Raw genomic sequence first — 20,791 nt, 5'->3', positions numbered from 1 at the left:
TGACTCTTAATCTTACAAAACAAACTGTGGGTTGCTGGGGGGAGGGGGGTTGGGAGAAGGGGGGTGGGGTTATGGACATTGGGGAGGGTATGTGCTTTGGTGAGTGCTGTGAAGTGTGTAAACCTGGCGATTCATAGACCTGTACCCCTGGGGATAAAAATATATGTGTATAAAAAATAAAAAATTAAAAAAAAAAAAGAACAATAGTTTTCTCAAAAGTGCTAAGCTGGGTGCTACAAAGAGCGAAATCCCCCATAGCTCCAGTATGATGAGGACATGGCCAAGAGCCAACCCCAGCGTCATCAGCGCCCAACATGTAAAATGGCTAAAGCTACTTGGGCTCCATGAAATGCAGGAAAAAGGGGAATAGGTTGATTCTCCCAGTATACTTCTGCCTTCCCCACAATAGTCCTTTCTAGAAGCTTCTTATAAATCTTTCCAGGAAACATTGTGAAGGGCCTGACCTTGCTAACCGATATAGTAGAATCAAATGGATGTGTGTTCAAATCCTGAATCTTCCACATTCTAGCTATGTATCGATGTGAAAATTATGCAACCTCTGTGAGTCTGACCTTTCACATACATGTAAATGTGGTGGGAAGATCTACTTCCCAGGCACTTGGTGACAATTAAAAGTTTCTTTCCTCGCTTGAAATAGGCAAGCCATGCTGGCTCTCTTTCACCTCCCAGTGGAATGGACAATGACTACTTAAGCCAGAACTCTCAAATCATTGAAAAGTAGCACCACAGATATATTAGGTAGACAGCTTATCTTCCCCATGCCCAAATGCAGAGACTGGACATTTTCAGATTTGTGCACAAGTGCTAATTGGGACTGTGTAGTACTGGGCCTTATGCTTTAAATATTTCATGCCATTTCTAAGAACTGATTATTCCTATTTTATGGATATGGAAATCACTTAATCCAAAGTTTATACTGCTACTAAATGAGAAATCTGGGAACTAAATCCATTTGGTGTGACTCCAGGAGCCATGCACCTAACCACTGAGCACACCACGGCTCCACCAATATTAACAGTAAACAAAGATGGAAATTCTAGAATCACTTTTGGGGGCAATTGCATCAATAGAGGCCTTCATATCAATATACTATTTTCCTCATGGGAAAACTAAACTGTTTCTTATTTTCAAGCTCAAAATCTAAGTCAAATACACAAATTTGGTTAGAATTTATCTTGGCCACATACAGTGAATACCTGGCAGTTAATAGCTACAGTCTGACATTGAGCTGCACTTGCTGTATCACTTATGAAAACGTCGTCAACACTGGGCTGCAGAGCTTCCAATCGACCATGCCAGGAAAAGATATTTGTTTTGCATCTGCTCATTTTCTTTGCCAAGTAGAAAAGCAATTATCTGTGCCAATACAAAACACAACAGCTGCTTGGACACAATACACATAAGAAGAAATGATTATTTTAATCAGAAACCAGAAATCAAAATTATATCAAACTTAGCATACTGAATGCATAATAGGAAGGGATTATCACCTCTTTGAAGTTTCCATTAATTTCTATTCTTTAGAAGCAAATCATAAATCAAAAAGGCATAAATCAATTAACAGGTGTGGATAAATGGTAGAGCCTCTCCCTACCACAGGCAAATGCACTCTTAAGGCTCCTGCTAACTGATCTTAAATATAAGAATTCTTCCAAAATTACAAAAATGTGTAGAGAAAATTTTATATAAGGTACAATCTTTACAGATAAAGAGAAAATATGGAGCTTTCACAGATATGCAGGATTCAAATATGTTAAAAATCTCAGAATTACTGCTTTGTCATTCTCAAAAGTATACAAATAACATCAAACGGTTTGAGCTTTTTAATCTTCACTTAAAAATTATGTTCCATCCAGCTTTATGCTCAGACTTCTCGTATGCGTGATCCAAAAAAACAGACGAGCTTGCCCTGCACCTGTTGTTCCCCTTCCTTAAGCGGGAGTCAAAGTCCCCTGGCATCTCTCCCAAATTCCTCGTGACAGGCTCCTGCCAACCTTCTCAGCCTCATCTCCCATTACTCGAGTCCTGAGCTGCTTATTACACACACACGTGCACACACACACGAACACACAGACACACGTGCACACACACACATACGCTCCGCAGGTGCGCGCTGCCGCATTCTCCCTCATGCTATACCTTCTGCCTGGAGAGCCGTCCTGCCTTCTTCAGTTCACTGGCTCATCTGTGACAACGCGGCTCACATCAGATTTCCCAAGCCAACATGCTATGCGGCCCTGCATATCCCTCCTTCGGTGTGCAGGTATCTAACTGCACTTACTGCCACAGATGACCTTATCCATCTGTACAACCCCTCTCCTGGGCTGTAAGCACATCAACGCTGGGCCAATCAGTCCCCCTTCTGGGACTCTGCAGTCAGGACCCAGTGAATCTAGCCCCTCTTCTGCGGAACTGAGCTGGGAGGCTGTGTGAAGCTAGGACTGAGGCCGCTCTGCACTGAACAAAATAAGAAAAGCTAGTCTTTAAAAAGAGGTGAAAAGGAAAACAACACGGATTTTTTTTTAAAAAAAGCAAGAGACCACAAAGCCCCAAAGAGGCAGAAAATAAATCTGCTGACTTTGCCAGTTTTTGTGTCCCTAACAAACCCAGGCTTGATTTCCATACTGGGGTGCTGGTACATTCCAGTGTGTCTTTCTAACAAATGCCTCAATTTGCTGAAGCAAGTTTTCAAAAGGCTTTGTTCTTTGGAAGCAAATGATCCCTAAGACATTTTTGTACCAAGTGTTTAATAAATGTTTATTAATGAAATGAATCAACAAACTGCTTCTGCATAGATAGCAGCAGGAGTCAGCTTCCAAAGGCACGGCACTGATTACAACTAGGACAACTGAAGGCAAAATTTGATCTTTTCCCATATTGATAGTTTTCATCAAGACTTCTGACTTAAGTTCTAAAGACTTTGGGTCATCAAGAATTCAAGACGGAAAAGGAAATGACAAAATGCACATTAGCAAAATGTCCTCCACTGTCCCTTTAGTTACTCCTGAGAGCCCTGCACAAGGGTCATTTCTCCATGTCGTCTCCTTTCACAGTCAACCCCCTTCCAACTACACACGTGTCCATGGAAGACACAAAGAGGAACAGCGACAGCACAGTCTCATAAAGGTCTGGCCAAAACAGGCCTCACAGAGAGTTTCACATGACTGGAAACCAGTCCACCCTGTCTCCCTTATGTTGTGTCACAGGTAAGAAAAACAAAAATCCATGGGAGTAAAGTAACTGGCCCAAGGACCCCAACAAATCAGAATCAGAGTGAACCCAGTTTTCCCACAAACCAGGCCAAGGCTCCTTACACTACCCAGAGGTGCTTCTCATCTCTTTACATACACAGTCCACCCTGGGAAATAAACTCTTCCTTTTCCAAACAAACAAACAAGCAAAAAAACCTATTAGCAACCCTACATTGTTGAGACTTTTCACAAACAGCATAGAGGGACAATGATGACAGTTTCAGTGTTCAAGACATCATGTTCTCTTGAACCAATAGTTCTCAACTATTATTGTACCTGTATTTTCTGCTTAAAAATAACTGGAGATTGGCACTCAATCTCAATTTATCTGAAGGGTTTATCTAACCTTTGTAGCTGTAAATTACACACCATAAAAAAGAGAGAAACAAGTTGCAATGAGGATAAACACACAGCCTTTCACTGACTGCATGAAAACCCCAACTGTAATTAAACAGATGAATTATTTATTTTTAATTTATTTTTAATTTTTAATTTTTTTAAGTAATCTCCACACCCAATGTGGGACACGAACCCACAACCCTGAGATCATGAATTTCACTCTCCACTGACTGAGCCAGCCAGGTGCCCCTAGACAACTTTTTTAAATCAAAAACATTCACTGTTATTGCAGTACAGATCATAATTCTTTTCACAAAGTCATATTCCTTTTACACTGACAAACAAAAATAACTTTAAGAGCTAAATGCAAAGTATGAAAAACAATCTATGATAAAGACTTAACTGTAAGGAACCCAAAGCTCTACCACTCAAAAGCTGAAATGTATTATTTATTCAATTAGGGACTGAGGGTATGTCTCGCTCTTAACATGAGACAAACATACTTCCTCCTCCCCTCTGTCCAGCTCTGGCTGGTTGTTTGGGTTTGTTTGTTTGTTTTTTTTTCCCCAAATTATGATATATTAATCGCCTTCATTCCCTAAAAATCCATACTTATGTTCCATTTAAACACTTTACCAATACTTTTAGAGGTTAAATCATTACAAGTAAATCTTTAATGCCAGGCTTCTCATGGAGACTGCTGCTTTTGGTGATTTCAAAATCAATACGTATTTTCTACATTATATATAAAGTAATAAAGATCACGGTTTGAAAAACATGAACGGCATTAAAAATTCACAAATCTACAACATAAAACACGTATTCCTATATGGCTGTCTGATCACCTACCTAAAAATACTGACAAATTAAGTCTATTATTTTTTTCAACCTAATGATTTGTTTACTAGAGCAATGTTTTATTCTGTAGTAATTCTAAAAAAATAAAAACTCTGTATTTTAAAAAGTCAACTGTTAGTCTCATAAACTAACACATCTTTGAGACAATTCATAATGGGCATGGTATTTATCAGTCAAGAATTAGTGTTAACATGAGAATTCTATCATCCTGCTAAACTTCAGTGAACTTTCCATGAGGGGTACAGGAATATTTTTTTTGAATAATCATTTCCCTTTAAACTACTATAAACTCATGAAAAAAGAGAAGACAACTAAATATCACAAGTAAAAATCAAGACTATCCCACTTTCTGTCATAAATGTGAATGTGCTAAAAAGAAGATTTCTAAACAATATTTCTTCCACATTGGCTTTGGCATAAAACAAACAAGAAGGGGAAGAGAAGCAAAATCCTGGCACTACCATTAATGAAAAGCTATTTTAAGCTCTTTTCCTACATAAACTCATTCATTCCTCACAATACCCTCATGGGGTAGGAATCGGCAGGACTGCCACCTACCCACAAGGGAACGGCAGACACAGAGAGATGAAGTAAGTGGCCAAAGACTATATTCGTGGTAAGAAGTGGAACAGAATTCGAACCCGGGCACTCTGGTCTGAGTCCACGGTCCTTGTACACTGTCTCCCTTGTAGGTTTTACTAGGAATGAAAATTGTAAGCTGCTCATAAACTGTGACCCGATCTGTGGTGGATGGTTAAGTGCACACTCCATGGGAGTGACTGCCGTTGACACAATTTTGAAAAACATCGTGCTTGCTTCTAACAAGGGAATTTTCAATCATTTTTATTCCCACAATTTCCACTCACAAGGTCCCTCCAAATACATTATATGTTAATAAAAATTTTTTTAAAATCCCTCCAAACTCTTCTTGAATTAAAAAAAAAAGTTTTTCTCAAGTATGTACATTTTTAAGATTCTCTTACATTCAAACTACAAAACATATGACCAGATCAAAACGTGTGGCAGATGATTTTCAGAACAACGAGCTGAAAATCCCACCTAATTATCTGCAGCCGCCATGAACGGATCGCAGGGCGTGGTGGCACAAGATTCCCGTGAGTTATTTATACACACCTTGAGTGTTTACAATAGTAAGATGAACTGATACTGCTATTAGAATCACTCTATAACCTCTCAGCAGGCTAACACTTAGAAAGATAAAGAGAAAAAAATAATTAAGCTGGATGTCAGTAGCATTAACAAAAAGAGCAAAGAAAGCAGTAAACTCCCTAAACATCCTAAGAGCCCTTGCTGTGCTCAGAGTAAGAAAGGAGAGCTGTTTGGTGGCCTGAAGGCCACCCAGCCTCTTAAGTACACAGGACAGAGGTGGAGAGCTCCATACAGGGGCTGGTGAGGGGCTGGAAAAGCAGGAGGCCTGGGATCCTCTTCTATGAAGAGCTTATTGTGGCAATGACAAAACTGCATGCCAACCAGAAATGCCTACATTCTGATAGTTTTCTCTTTCAACATATGTCCCTGTGCATCCAGTTGGAAAGCAGATGCCTAAGCTTGATTGCTCTACACTGAGAAAGGAAAGAACTTATCATCCACTGACTGAAATTCCCAGGGGATCGAAGATTGCCAAGAATCAGTACCCAATCAAGATTCAACAGAATGAACCAGGGGCTGTCAGCAGTTAGGAACTCTACCAACTGCCATCCATAAATTAAAAGGAATTTTGCCTCCTTATCATGTGATTTATTTGGAAGAAGCTTTTAGTGCTATGTTCTGAATGAATCCAAGGAACACTTTACTGAAATGATCCATTTTAGTGCAGAGCTCAGTTCAAGAACCAAAGCAGATTACAATAAGCTTTCAGAAAAACTCATCAAGGTAATTCCTGCCTCACCACATACTCTAGGTCTGGTTCAAAAAGAATGATCTCGCTCAAAACTAATGGTTAGGAAACAGTAAGAAGAAAAAACAATTCTTTTCTAGTTCTGTATCCACACAAGAGAATACTTTTCTGGTAAGTTTCATATTTCGGAAAAGCAACTTACTCTAAAAGAATCTGAAAGCCCAGCTTGGGTAAATCGATACTACTAATGAACATTAAAGTACATTAATGATAGTATCACAATAAACGCACTTCCTAATTAAGAAATCTGACAACACAGACTTAAAAATAACTTCTTAATTTACGTTTTAGTGTTTTTTTAATAATTTAGCCTCTTTTTTAAAAATTTATTTATTTGACAGACAGAGATCACAAGTAGGTGGTGAGGCAGGCAGAAAGAGAGAAAAGAGGAAGCAGCTGAGCAGAGAGCCCAATGCGGGGCTCGATCCCAAGACCCTGGGATCACAACCTGAACTGAAGGCAGAGGCTTTAACCCACTGAGCCACCCAGGCGCCCCCATTTCAATGTTTTTAAAAGAAATTTCTCACCCTTTCCATCACTCCTCTAGCAAAATACCACCATTTGTTCACCCTTCCCTGTAAAATATTTCTTTCTCTACAGGAAGACAAATGCCTCCAGCAATCACTCACTTCCTTTCTCCAGTGCCTCACATTCACTAAGCATGTGTGCAGTTCACCGACATCCAAAAGGAGCACACGGTATTAGCAAAAGCTATGGTCAGATCGCTATGTTAAAAAGAAATGGACAAACTATGAAAAAGCTCAGCGTATATGGGAAAAAAGTCAGAAGAAGTATCATTGGGATATTGTGCCCATAGGATAGGTTGATAGTGGACAGTTACACAGTTGTTACATAATAAATAATTTTAACAATAATTACGCTGGCTGGTTTGGCTAGTGTCTTTATAAAATGCAGCCCAAGAGTCATTGCTTTCCCGGATCCCTCCACCCATCATGTGCCTCCCTGAAGTAAGTCATAATGATCTGGAAGCAGCCATCCAAGAACAACTAAAAGACCAAAGAATTTACACCACTGAGGAAGAGAGAAAAATTCTCTAGCAAAATGTGGCCCAGTTCATCTTTAAACAAAGCAAAGTAGAAAAAATGATAAATAGCAACTGAAGAGAATCTGCAGTCTCTATAATAAAATCTTACTTAACATCTACTTTCATGAGGAGATCTGTATTCTTAACATGGATTCATTTAAGGTTCACACCTGCATTACGAGATTTTAAAGTAGGGGAGGGGATTTACTATTATGAGTCCCCAAACTTCACCTGGAACTGCTGGATGATTTTCCATGTAGACCTTAGTTAACGCCACATCTCTTTCACTCAGTCGTTTATTTTTTTTTTAAAGATTTTATTTTTAAGTAATCTCCACACCCAATGTGGGGCTCGAACTTACAGCCCCAAGATCAAGAGCCACATGTCTTCCTGACTAAGCCAGCCAGGCACCCCTGAGCATTTCATTTTGGAAAGCAGCAGCTGAATGAGACTAGAAATGGCTCATCTGAAACCAGTCAACAGAAAAAGTGTGTAAAACTGGGGGTAAGGGGATACAAAAGAGAGCCCAGTTATTAGTCAGTAATACAAGCTTTCAACAGATTTTTTTTCTATCACTTGCAAATCACACTTCACTAGCTCACGAAGTTCCTCTCAAAGCTGAGACTATTAATAATGATCTGCAACACACCTGCCCTATTCACAGGATCATATGTGTGGATAAAAATACAAAATCCCACCTCAGGAGTTTAATCTGCACAGCATTTCTTACTTTGGGGGAAAAGAGTGTAATGCAAGGTCTACAGAAATCCAGCATTAAAACGATACTTAAAAGTTCAGTTACCCATTCCGCAAGTGAAGGTCAAAATATTTATGTGCCTCCCTAAGTCCCCTGAATTTAATTACCTCACAAATTCACTTTAGTGCCAAACTGTTCTCCAGTCCTAAACCTGTCTTGGTTTCTGGATTTGCATACCTATGGGTAAGGTATTTACAAGAAAAACTTTTAAGACCCAATGAAGTGAAAAAATTCTAATCACTACATTGCCCACAAAGGTAGAAAATGAGCTCATTTTAAGTAAAAATACCATGATCATCACCTAGCCAAGTTCCATGAAGGCAGGGCTGAATTTGCTTCACACCATATTCCTCACACCAAAAATGGTATTGAGCACTGAGTAGGCACTCAGTAAATAGTGTTAAATGAAGGACCCCTGACGGATCCAGCTGGAAAAAAGAGGAAATGACCAAGAACTTATTGAGCCAAGAACTGTTCTTCAATGCCTAGTGTGACCATTGTCATTTAAAAATGAAATCAATCAAGTATATCATGAAAAGTTGACTATACAGAGTTATATATAAATGTTGCTATGAGTTCTGAAGATAAGAATTCACTGACCATTCCAATGTGAAAAAGAAAATGTACCCACATGTGAATGAATTTAACATAATAAAGAAGATAAGGGAAAAGGAATATTTACATACAAAACATTCCTCAATTCACATGGAGTAATTCAGTAAAACACAGTATCAACTGAAATCTTATCTGACTCCAGAGCATGTACCCTAAGTGTGAAGTTTTCTATTGCACTTTCTACCCATGAGTCAATCACCAACTCACGTAGAAAAACTGGTAACTGAATAAATATAGTAGGGTCTTTTTTTTTTTCTGGGTTGGGATTTTCCCCTATGTGTAGTAACCTCTGAAAACAGTTTACATCATAGTGTTCAGCCTAATTTTTTGTCAGACTAATGCCATCCACGCAGTACAAATGTGTACTAGCAAACGGGCTCAAAGTTCAATCAAAAAACATAAAAGTAAACCCATCCCACACAAACGTCTCATGCCCTGCCTGCACCCTGCAGGTTCACCATTTTCATGATGCTGCCTGCTGTCCAGAAACCCACACAGGAATGAGAAGGGTTATAATATGAAACAAGCAATCCAGACAAGGCCAGCTGCCATGCGCTGACCGGCCACCTGTGTGCCTGGCTCCTATTGGTCTGCCTCTTACCTGTGCTATTGCTCTTAGTCCTGACAACCAAGTGGAGAGGAGAGGGTTATTCCTACTGCTTTCCCCATTTGCAGATGGGGAAACATTGAAGGAGATCAGAGATCGTCTTTGTAGGAGCCGTGACTTAAACATGGTCTCGAGACCTTAGGAACTAGGACAGCACAACTTCTTGGACTTTTATTTGCTTTACCTGACCAGCTTCTGACAAAAGTTCATGCACCGGGACGCCTGGGTGGCTCAGTTGGTTGGGCAGCTGCCTTCGGCTCAGGTCATGATCCCAGCGTCCTGGGATCGAGTCCCACATCGGGCTCCTTGCTCGGCAGGGAGCCTGCTTCTCCCTCTGCCTCTGCCTGCCTCTCTGTCTGCCTGTGCTCACTCTCTCTCCCTCTCTCTCTGACAAATAAATAGGTAAAATTAAAAAAAAAAAAAAGTTCATGCACCATTTTCCAAAAATAATTTTAACACTAATCAAATGTATACTCAGAAATATAATACCTTTCCTTTCAAAAGAGGGAAAATTTATGACAACTTTCCAAAGGAAGGAAAATAAATGGTCCATCTTGCCCATAAACATGGTAACTTAGTAAAACTCTGACCCAGTTTCAGCTGTGCTGTATACTGCTCTTCAGATACCATTGTTTCTAAAAAATAATACCCTGGTGTTCAGGGTTTAAAAAAAAAAATGTAACCTACAAGAGAATGTCATCTGATTCAATGTGTTAGCCCCAAACCCCATCAGAGCAAGTCAAAAGGTGCTTCATCGATAGTCTAAGAACGATTGCAAGAATCTTTCCACCACCTGAGAGTTCAACAGAGAAGTGCACTCCACATCAAATGACACAGGTGTCCTGCCTCCTCCCCTAAGCCAAGGGGGCCTGGGACCCTGGACTTGCAGAAGATGACGATTTTAAATTTTTTTGAATTCTGCAGACCAGTTATTAAGTACATCCATTACTGAAAATGAAACTTAAAATTTTAAAAATCATATTAAAAGCAAAGGTGATAACCACTCAAAGCTCATCACTTCCTAATTGGTTTACTTCGTTTTACTACTAACTCTGTGGTCTATGAGGCAGTGGAAATACTGCACAGTGGTGGGATCTAACACATCTCTCCCTAACGCCATGGTCAAGGGTATCACATATGTAGCCTGAAATGAGCCATGGTAGGAGTATTTCTAGGAAATCAGCAAATGCAGCATTCCCCTGGTATTCCTAATTCATCCCATCCCTTTCTGCTGCCATGTCTTCCATCTCTCCTCTCTACAATTTGTCAAATAGAATGACAAAGAACTTACCCATATGTACACACATCCACCAAATTTAAAATAAGAATGAAAACAAAAACCTAACACACCTCCAGATAACATCCTTTTCCACCATTCCTTCATTTATTTAAAAGATTTATTTATTTGAGAGTGAGTGGGCAAGCCCATTTAAAAGATTGATTTATTCATCTGAGAGTAAGCAAGCAAGGGAGAGGGAGAATCCTGAAGCAGACTCCCCACAGAGTATGGAGCCCAACACAGGGATTGATTTCTTGGCCCTGAGATCATGACCCTGAAACTGAAACCAGGAGTCAGACAATTAACTGATTGAACCACCCAGGCACCCCTCCACCATTCCTTCATTGTCAAATTTACTGAAAATTATTCTTTCTGTGATTAATTCCAATACTTTCTTCCCATCAGTTCATTAATTTAGTCATTTCACAAATATCTGAGCAACTATGATTAGCCAGACACTGTGAAAGTAACCGGGGATATGAATGGGAGTAAAGTCTAATATGGTCCTTTCTTCATGAGAGTCACATGTTGAAGCCACCTTGAAAGTTTCCATATTCTATTAATTGCTCTTCTTTCTCCTCCTTGGCCTTTCTTTCTCTTTTTTTTTTTTTTTTTTTGAAGATTTCACTTATTTGAAAGAGAGAGAATGAGAGAGGAAGATCCAGAGGGAGAAGCAGACTCCCCACTGAACAGGGAGCCCAATGCAGGACTCGATCCTGAGACTCCAGGATCATGACCTGAGTCAAAAGCAGTCCCTTAACCAACTGAGCCACCCAGGTACCCCTCCTCCTTGGCCTTTCTTCAAAAATTTACAATTTCCCTAAAATTCTCTGTCTTCTTTTCCTCCACGCCCTCCATAAAAAAGTCAAGATTTCCCCAATGATATAGGACTCTATCTTATCTCTCTTTTTCCTTCCACTGGAGTTTCATACATTTTTGTGATTTCATCCCCCCACCGCCCCCAAACTGTCAGAAAACCTACCTAGCCTTTCCATCTCAGTAACTGGTACCACCATCCACCCAACTGTTGAAGCCAGATACCCCCAAATCCTCATTTCCTGCCTTTCCCTTACTCTTCTCACCTCTCCCCTTCATCCCAAGCATCAGCAAGTCCTGTAGGACCTATATCCAAAAGATGTCCCAAATCCAACACAGTCCCTGTCACCCTTGGCCAAGACCTTGTTTGTTCACGCAGTCTGTATAGAAGTCTCCAAACCCTCCTTTGCTTTATTCTTGCCCCCTTACATCAAGCACTACAAAGAAGCCAGTGAACATTTTAAAAAAGAAATGTGATCATTTCTCTCCACACTTAAAACAAATAAGAAACCTCTAAAGTCTTACTTCTCCACCCAGAATAAAATCCAAACTTAATTTTATGGCCAACAGGACCCTTCATTATCTGGGCCTGGCCACTCCCTGACCTCACCTCTTCCAGCTCCCACTTGCTCATTAGTGGGACCTTCTGCCCAGATCTTGGCAGGTCTTTGCAGGACTAGCTCCTCCTGTCATTACAAGGATTCTGGAGGCCTTCCCTGACCAACCAACCCCAATTTGGCCAGGCCAGGCCCGCCCATCACTCTCTATCACACTGTTCAATCCTTGCTAATAATTTAGACTCTGTCTTCTTCTACTGGAAAGGAAGCTATACAAGAGTTCAGACCTTGTCCTCCTTATTTACCAGGACATCCCTGGTGCCTAGAACAGTGCCTGACACTTGACAGATGTTCAGTAGCTATGTTGATGCGTGAATGAATGAAATGAATGAATGAAGCAAAATTCAAAAACACAGATGAAAGTGGGAATAACTGGAAACCAAGACTCTGAAATGAGAGTTTTCTGGGACCGCACAGAGGAATAAGAACTGGAATCTGAAGTGGCAAAATGTTAACAGGATGAATCTCATTTCCATCTTTATTAAATTCTGACTTGCCCGTGGTTCGAACTATTTTAGACACAACCTAATTTAGTGAGGGGACCTGTTCTGATGAATCTCTGTTAATTTTCACTGCTAGATCAAAATATTTTTTAAAAGAAAAACTACATGCTTTAGAAAAGCTTGTGCTGTACCCCCAAAACTATTTCTGAGAAGCAGAGTCCCTAGGCTTCCTCCCATAGTTGTGCTGTAATAAACTCCTGTCATACCCAGAGAGTGGGGCAGAGGTGGGAGCAGGGAGCAGGGGAACTTAGTGCCCGCTCCTCCCCCACACTCCGAGAGTGCCTGCTCTTCCATGCAAGGCTTTTCCCTAGGGACACAGTCAAGTGTCTGTCCTGCCTAACTGCGGCTTCTCAGACCCACGTCCCACCCCGTGCTTCCAAATCAAGGCCCAGAGCGGAGCAGCTACTTGCTGCTTCCAGTGACTCCTATCTTACCTCATCTAATATAGGGAAAGGGAAGAATGAAGAGGAGGAGGAGGGAGGGAAAGGAGGAGAGAGAGGGGGGAGTCACGAAACACTCACTGGGTATTTTACTTCTCCTGCCCAACCCTGCTACACCAGGTGGTGCTGGAGCATGAAAATGGCCCTGGGGAGCCCTGTCAGTACCTCATCACGGACCACATGGCTCGAGGAGACACTGGGAATCCACTGCTCTTGGGTTCTGGCGGCGATGGGGAGTGGCAACCACCCCAAGCTCCTCGGTGAGGAAATCGCTGTTGCTTCCCATTCTCCCGGTGAGGGTGCACAGGCAGAGAGGAGGGCTGAGGGCTCGCAGGCTGCTGTGGGCTGCGTTGATGGATGACCCCATTGCTTCTAATTGTGTACGTGGCGGTGAGGGGAGAGAAAGTCCAACAGAATGATAAGGCTTGCAACAAGAAGTAACAGTCCCCTGACCCACTCCCAAGTCCCGTTCCCTGGAAGCAATCATCCTCAAGACTTTTAGGTCTTTTGTTTCCGGTATATATCACAAGGTTTTAAAAAGAACACAATTATAACATCATTTTTTTTTAATTTTAGAACTTGGGTTTACTTACTACTATAGAACACTAGGTTTCAGTCTCTCTTATGTGGTTGCCAACGCTCACACGCACATGCACACAGACACACGCACACACACACACACACCCCCTCTTCTTTACCCCTCATCCTCCAGATAGATTTCTTTCAAAATATTTGGTTGAAGTGGTATTTGGGATTTACATAATTATGATCTTGTAAAATATCATTCATAGCTGATCTGTCCAATGTACCTTGGTTATATTTTCTTTCATGAATCCTCCGAAATAGAATTTATAACCATCAAATGGGCAAAAATTAAAACATCTGACACTACTAAGAGAAGCCCAAAATGTGGAGCAAAGCCAAGGGGATTCTCAGACATTGCTGCAATGGTTTCAAGAGCAATGCTTTAGTAGAGGACGCGGCGAACATGTGTCTATCTGTGGTTCCAGCAACTCCCCTTCTATGCCTGAGAGAAACCCACATGTATTTGCATACACACACACACACACACACACACACACACACAAAATCCATTGCAGCATAGTTTACAATAGCAAAAATGGTGCAAATAACCTAAATTCCAAATCCAGAAAAGCAGATAAATAAATTGTGCTATTTAAATACTGTACAATAATTAAACCTAACATACTAGAGTTACACATACCCACGATGTACCTCAAAGTCCTAATGTTAAATGAAAAGCAAGTGATACTACTGACTTAAAGTTTGGAAATATGTTAAAAATACACTATTTGATACTCATTGGTATGTACCAAGTAATGGCATATAAATAATTGTAGAAATGAAAAGTGACAAATGCAGGATGGTGGTTACTCTCAGAGAAAGAGGTTAGGGACTGGAGTCAGGGAATGTTATTCTCTGCATGTTGGAAATGATATCCAAATTCTTAGAAAAGAAATAAAAGTACAAAGAAACTTAACTCTCAGGAGCTGATCTTTCACTGAAAATATTTCTTCCTGATGATGATATCAAATCAAAGAAATCTCACTCCGTTCCTGTGGCCCAATCTTAAAATTTAGGAATAAATTGTCCTTCACATAGAAGGGCTTCCAACATTCATTTTTGTTACTATTTCTTTCTTGCCACCTGAATCGTATGATAAAAGACCTCGAGAACAACCTAACGCCAAGATGTTTATTCTAAATGAACAGATAAAGTGGGAAGATAGCCCTAAGAGTTTGCACAAAACTGCATGTGTATATATTAAATTACTGGGAAAAGGGGACACGATTCCGTGAGATTTTCAAAAGGGTCATGACCCCCATTACACTCAGGATGTCTGAGCTGATCTCATGGTACAAATGTGAGCCCAGGCCTTGGGCAGCAGATGTCCTAGAAGAGGTCTCTAGGTCCCTGCTCTGTGTTCTGTCCACAGAGGCAGAGGTACTCAGGGGCAAGTCCGTGGCTCCCAGAGTCACACAGACAGGGATCCAAATCCTGGCTCCCCCTGGGATTTGGTGACTCTGGAGAGGTCACTTCCTGTGATTCTGTTTTCTCCTCTACTAAATGAGGCTAACAGTTATTCTGAACATTAAGTGACTTCATGCCTATTAATGGTGTGGCACAGTGTCTGGCATGTGGCCAGGACTCAGGAGATCTTAACCGTTATTGGCCAGGTCTCTGGTACATGCTCTCCGTTCTGACTGCTGTGCACACTGTAATCAGTTTCTCATATGATTACTCAAACAACGTCTGTCGCCCCCACTATTTGTATGCCCCTGGAGGGTAGAAATCTCTCTCGTTCTTGGCCAGGCACAGAATGAGTATGTGTTGAATGGGTGGACAAAAGGATGAAGGAAAGAACGAATGTCTCCCCTTAGGCAGAGCCACTGCTTATGAGAGCCAAAACTGACCAAAAAACGAAGCAGGGACTATAAGCTGTGCAACTTCTGAGCAACGTATCAGCGGTATGATTGCCACTACCCCCCAACCCCCCAGAACTTCCAGTGGTTTAGTATTCTGAAGGTCAGAAACAATTCTTAAAGAAATAATAGGGACAATTATCCCCTCTGAAAAAAGCCTCGCTCAACAGTGACCAGATGAAGCAGAGAGCAGTACAGAGGCAACGGTGGGCTGCAGAGTCCCAAGACCAGAGCAGACATGACTTCAAGGATGAGGTTCACATGGCTCTGGACTGGACCACAGGGGAGGCTCTGCAGTCAGTCGTCACATCCTCCTGCCGTCAGCAAGGCAAAGCAGAAAGGGCTCCAGGACTCAGCTACAGAGGCGGCGAGAAGGAAGTGTGAACAGAACGGGTTGCTAGGTCATTCTGTAAAAAGTAAGGCCAGCATCACCAACCCTCCTATTGGCTGAGAAGGTAGAGAGGCAAGGCATTCTCAAAGAAGCCAAGGGGAGGTCCTCTGGCTCACAGCTTTCTTGGCATGAACTTAAGGTCAAAATGATAACCGAGCTCCTTCCTTTTACACGCCTCTGAGATTTACAGAGAGCCAATAGAGCACTAAAGTCTATTTAAATTATCTCTAAGCACGCCCAGGCAGGAAGGTGATCAGAATTTAATGACTCATCTCAGCTTGTTGCCACTCAATAACACTGCTCTTATCTTTATGTCAAGGAGTATAAAGAGCTAGGGAATGGAATAGAAAGGCAGGATTTTTTTCTTTTAAAGCTAAAATTCTTCATGGGATAAAGCAGAAGAATAAATCAACCACGTTTTTTAAAAGTTCAAAAGTAAGGGCCTTATAATTACTGAAAAATGGGGTCTGCATGGCAAATTGTTAGTAATTATAGAGTTGACAGAGGGAGAAAAATATAGTATGTGCTTCAACTTTTAATATGACACAGCATTCTTGCCATCTATAGTCCACAGGATATAATGAATGTGCTTAAACTCTTTAAGTGAAAACAGGCTACTAAATAAACTTGACCTTTAATTTGAATATAACCTGTGAGTACTCCTGTATGGTGTAGACTGGCCTTTTGTGGAATTCCAAAACAAGACATCAAAAACTCCTAGGTAACAGCATCACCCGTAGAACAAGTAACCAGACCCAACTTAGCAGTGTATTTTCATCTGAATGCAGGGATTCAAAAAGCTGTCAAGAAACAGTTACCATTTGCAACCACTCACTCCTCTCTATGAATAGGATTTCTCAATAGTATGCAACCAAAACAATCTAGCAACATAAACATAAACATAACATACTTTCCAATTCCAAACTTGAGGCTCACAAAATCCTTATAGCCCTCATTGATTTTTATAAAGCGTGAGGAATTTGAACATACCTAATGTATTTATCTTACTAAAACAAACCTTATTAATTTACAATGTAAGAAGAGGTTATGTTTAACAAAATGTTATACTTTTTTTTTTAACTGAAAGTTTGAAAGCAACCGATTTAACTAATTCTCTGCACATGCACTGCTTGGTATCAAAACTTTAAAATGACTTACGATTTCTCTTGCTTGTGGGACAGGGAAAAGAGATCGTAAACCAAGCACACTCCAAACACCGTGATGCCTGTCTCTTTGACCAGCATCGCGCAGGTCCCCAGAAACAAACTGAGCAGCAAGAAGAATGGAGAAGTGGTGGGAGGGAAACATTCCCCAACATGATGCTGGTCCACACTCCTGGAAAACAAGATCAATATTCTTAATCTAACGGGCGCCTGGGTGGCTCAGTGGTTTAAAGCCTCTGCCTTCGGCTCAGGTCATGAACCCAAGGTCCTGGGATAGAGCCCTGCACCGGGTTCTCCGCTCAGCAGGGAGCCTGCTTCCCTTCCTCTCTCTCTACCTGCCTCTCCACCCACTTGTGATCTCTCTCTGTCAAATAAATAAATAAAATCTTTAAAAAAAAAAAAAAAAGACTCAATCTAAGAAGAAATGTGGGTCACTGAGAAATACTAACTCTTAAAAATAAGATTTAACAATCAATTTCACTATATTCTAAGTAAGCAGGTGAACAAAGATTTCTTCACAAATATTCATCACAGAATTATTTAAAATCACAAACATGAAAAAGAGTGAATGCCCAACAACACTGAACTTGGTTACTAAAATTAAGGTGCATATAAATTACGGTAAAATATGGCATATAATAAATGGACACTAAAAAACCATTTAAAATGCTACCATACAGATATAGTTAGTGGCATGAAGGATGTTTAAGTGAATATATTTTAAGTGAATAATACAGATCACTAAGCCATATACATCAACTCTGGCCCAGGTTCCCTGGGTTCCAATCACAGCTTTGCAGCTAACTAACTGGGTATTATGGGGCAGGTTACTCTGCCTCTCTGTGCCTCAGTTCCCTCCTGTATGAAACAGGATCCCCGTGTTGTAGGCAGAATTAAATAAATGACTTAGTACACGCAAAGTGGTTATCCTCACTATTACTACTTTGGTGTTTTATATGCTTCTGTACATAAATCAGTCAGTGGACACAGGTATGTATACCAAAATACAATCCTCATTTTTCTCTGCAATGAAAATACAGATGTTTTGGGCTTTTTCTATTCTTCTGGTTAATCGGTATTTTAAAATTTATTTTCCAAGGGGATGTATTAGGTAATTTTTTTTCCCTCAGTATAATTTCCAGCAGGGATTTTCAAAAAGCCTTTTTTCACCTTACAACACAGAATCAGCCAATACCGAAAAACATCACTGTTCCTTCAGGAGGTGTCACACCCATGACCCCTACTCCTCCAAAGTAAAGGCCAATATTTCTGTAGTTAGGACACCTTAGCTGTATTCTTATGTCTTGGAACAATGACCTAAAATTACATGCCAAATGTGTGGTGGACATGCCTTTTTCTCTGAAGCTGGTCTATAGCTTCAGGTGCTAAGGCTGTGAATGGCAGGCACGGCAGAAACTGCAATCCCAAGGCTCCTCATCACACAGAGATCGATGGACAAGATGCTGGCCTCCCCATGTTCCCAAATGTACCATCCACACAGAGAAGGCCCCAGAGACTAAGTTTAAACTAAAAGGCAATTGTTAATCTTGTTCTAATACCAGAGTACACAGGAAAGAAGTCATTGGTGCATCTGGGTTTCTCTTTTTAAGATTTTCCACACCACCATTTCAGATGACTGGCTGGCGATGTAGTGTTAAGTCGCAAAGCCAGGCCCCGGAGACTAGTACTAGATAGGCACCCCCCACTTTTCACAAGTGCATGTTACGGCCCACTTCACTTTAATGAAAGACCTACATGAGTACCTATTTTCTCTAACAGGAAGAAATCCAAAGAGGATTTTTGCTTTTACAAAAGAAGGTGAAAAGCAAAAACAGGGTTCCGTTCGGGAGCGTGAGAGAGGCAAGGCACTAGACAAACAGCAGAGGGGCCCGGCCCATCAGCTCCATCCCCAGGGTCACACTCAGGGCCGCAGCGTCCGGCTGTGTCTGTGAGCACCTGTGCTTTATCTCCATTTACTCTGTGCATCCATTAGTGGGATGTGTCCTGAGGTGTCAGAAAACGCCCAAGAGAAGTTGTTTTTTGTGGTCTGGGAATGCCCCCAATTTTTCCATATCAATTAATAGCTATTGATTGTTCTTCAACTTGAGGCCATTTTAGCTTCCAAGGTGTTCACAGAAACGCTCTACTCTCAGGTAGTGGGGGGAACCTGTACCAAGAAAACGCTCCACTCGTTAAGCCAAAATTTCGGAAGAATTAATGATTGATTCTTGGTCATTCAAGGTCTAAACCTGTTGATAACAGGGTTTCTCAATCTGCGGACTACTGACATTTTGGGGAAAATGACCCTTTGTTGTAAGGGTCGTCCTGTACATTGTAAGACCCTTGGCCTCTACTTACCGAGCACCGGTAGCCCCTTTCTACTTAATGACAAGCCAAAGTGTCTCCAGACACTGCCAGATGTCCGCAGGGGAAGAGCATAACTGCCCCACGTGGAGAACCACTTATTCAGAATTGTGCTGCTCAGGACCACTGGGCTCTCAAAGATGGCAGGCCAGTGAACTCATTCAAAGATCAACATTCACAAATCCCTAACCAGCCATCCCTCCGTGAAATATGGTGACATGACTCACTGGCCCCTTTCTTCTGGGCCAACCCCTATGCCATCAGCCCCATTCCCATTTTCTTTTTGACCCGCCCCTTTCCCTGTGTGGATATGTCACAACTCAAGTGAGAATCTGAGCATTGTGCGGAGTAAGGGCAATATCATGGTAAATTATTTTATTGCTTTTCCACATTCCAAAGCAAGGAACTTAATGTATTGTGATGAAAGGATGTGTGAATTTGAAAACTACAGATGAAAAACACCACCTCCAATTCAGCCTTGTTATTTTAAGCTCTGAGCTACTTTAGTGAGGATAATAAAGAGGAAACAGAATTAGGACCAAAATGAAATGGAGGAATTAAATCACGGCCAAATAAAAGAGAGGACTACACCCAATATTTATTGGCCTGGAGCTTTCAAATTCCATTCTCAGTAAGAAATGACAAGTAAGAATAATCAAGAAGCAAGAGCTTCCCAGCACTGGGAGAGCAATTCCTTTCAAAGGCTATGGCGAGGTTCAGAATGTGGCTAGGACAGCAGCGCCACATTTCCTAAGGGGGGGTGGTTTCTATTCTGGTCTCCACAAAGCTCTCTCTGCATTTTGCTGCTAAGAAGCTTCCCTCCTTTCTCAGATAGATGCTCAAAGTCCACACACATACACACACACACACACACACAAAAGACAGAAATTCCTGAGGGGAGAGCGTGATTGTCACCACAGAGAAGGGCATTCTTAGCCATACATACCTATTGTAGGAGAGAAAGGCCAACAGAAACAGCAGGCATGCTAACACATCAGCTCTGCCAACAATTCCAGCCACCTAGAAAGTTTGAAAAAATAAAGACCTCAGAAAATTGCTTTCAGAAAACTTACAGAAATGCATTCGGTTTTAGATGAATGAAAAGTATACGATAAAATAAGAAAACACACTGTTCTTCAAATTTGACGACATAAGAGTAACCACCTCTGGTTATCATATATATAAGTTTATAGAAGGAGAAAAAGAGGATAGAAAGGAAAAGAATTTTCATGCTTAATTTCCTTTTTCACCTTTCTCCTATAGAAGGTCAATTTATATCATCAAGGTTTATTCATTTGCTGGTTCATTAAAAAATACTTTTTGAGCAAGGACTGAGGGCCAGACACTGCGCTAGTCTTTGGCA

General features: G+C 41.1%; 1 protein-coding gene across 3 annotated transcripts in view; it reads right to left on the bottom strand.

Moving 5' to 3' along the window:
* TMTC1 (transmembrane O-mannosyltransferase targeting cadherins 1) overlaps positions 1 to 20,791 on the bottom strand; it is a 256,320-nt gene that overhangs the window by 205,109 nt on the left and 30,420 nt on the right. For 2 of the 3 annotated variants that reach the window (XM_044228523.1, XM_044228522.1), the window contains 3 exons: positions 20,375 to 20,448; positions 17,060 to 17,236; positions 13,232 to 13,438 (listed from right to left, as the gene is read on the bottom strand). In XM_044228523.1, coding sequence (XP_044084458.1) covers positions 13,232 to 13,438; positions 17,060 to 17,236; positions 20,375 to 20,448 — 458 coding nt within the window. The remainder of the gene's footprint in view (positions 1 to 13,231; positions 13,439 to 17,059; positions 17,237 to 20,374; positions 20,449 to 20,791) is intronic. The other variant, XM_044228524.1, reaches the window with a different exon arrangement.

The sequence above is a fragment of the Neovison vison genome, chromosome 12, assembly GCF_020171115.1.
Source record: "Neovison vison isolate M4711 chromosome 12, ASM_NN_V1, whole genome shotgun sequence".
In the NCBI taxonomy this organism is placed as follows: Eukaryota; Metazoa; Chordata; class Mammalia; order Carnivora; family Mustelidae; genus Neogale; species Neogale vison.
The sequence above is the reverse complement of the archived record's forward strand: the minus strand, read 5'-3'. Positions and strand labels throughout refer to the sequence as shown.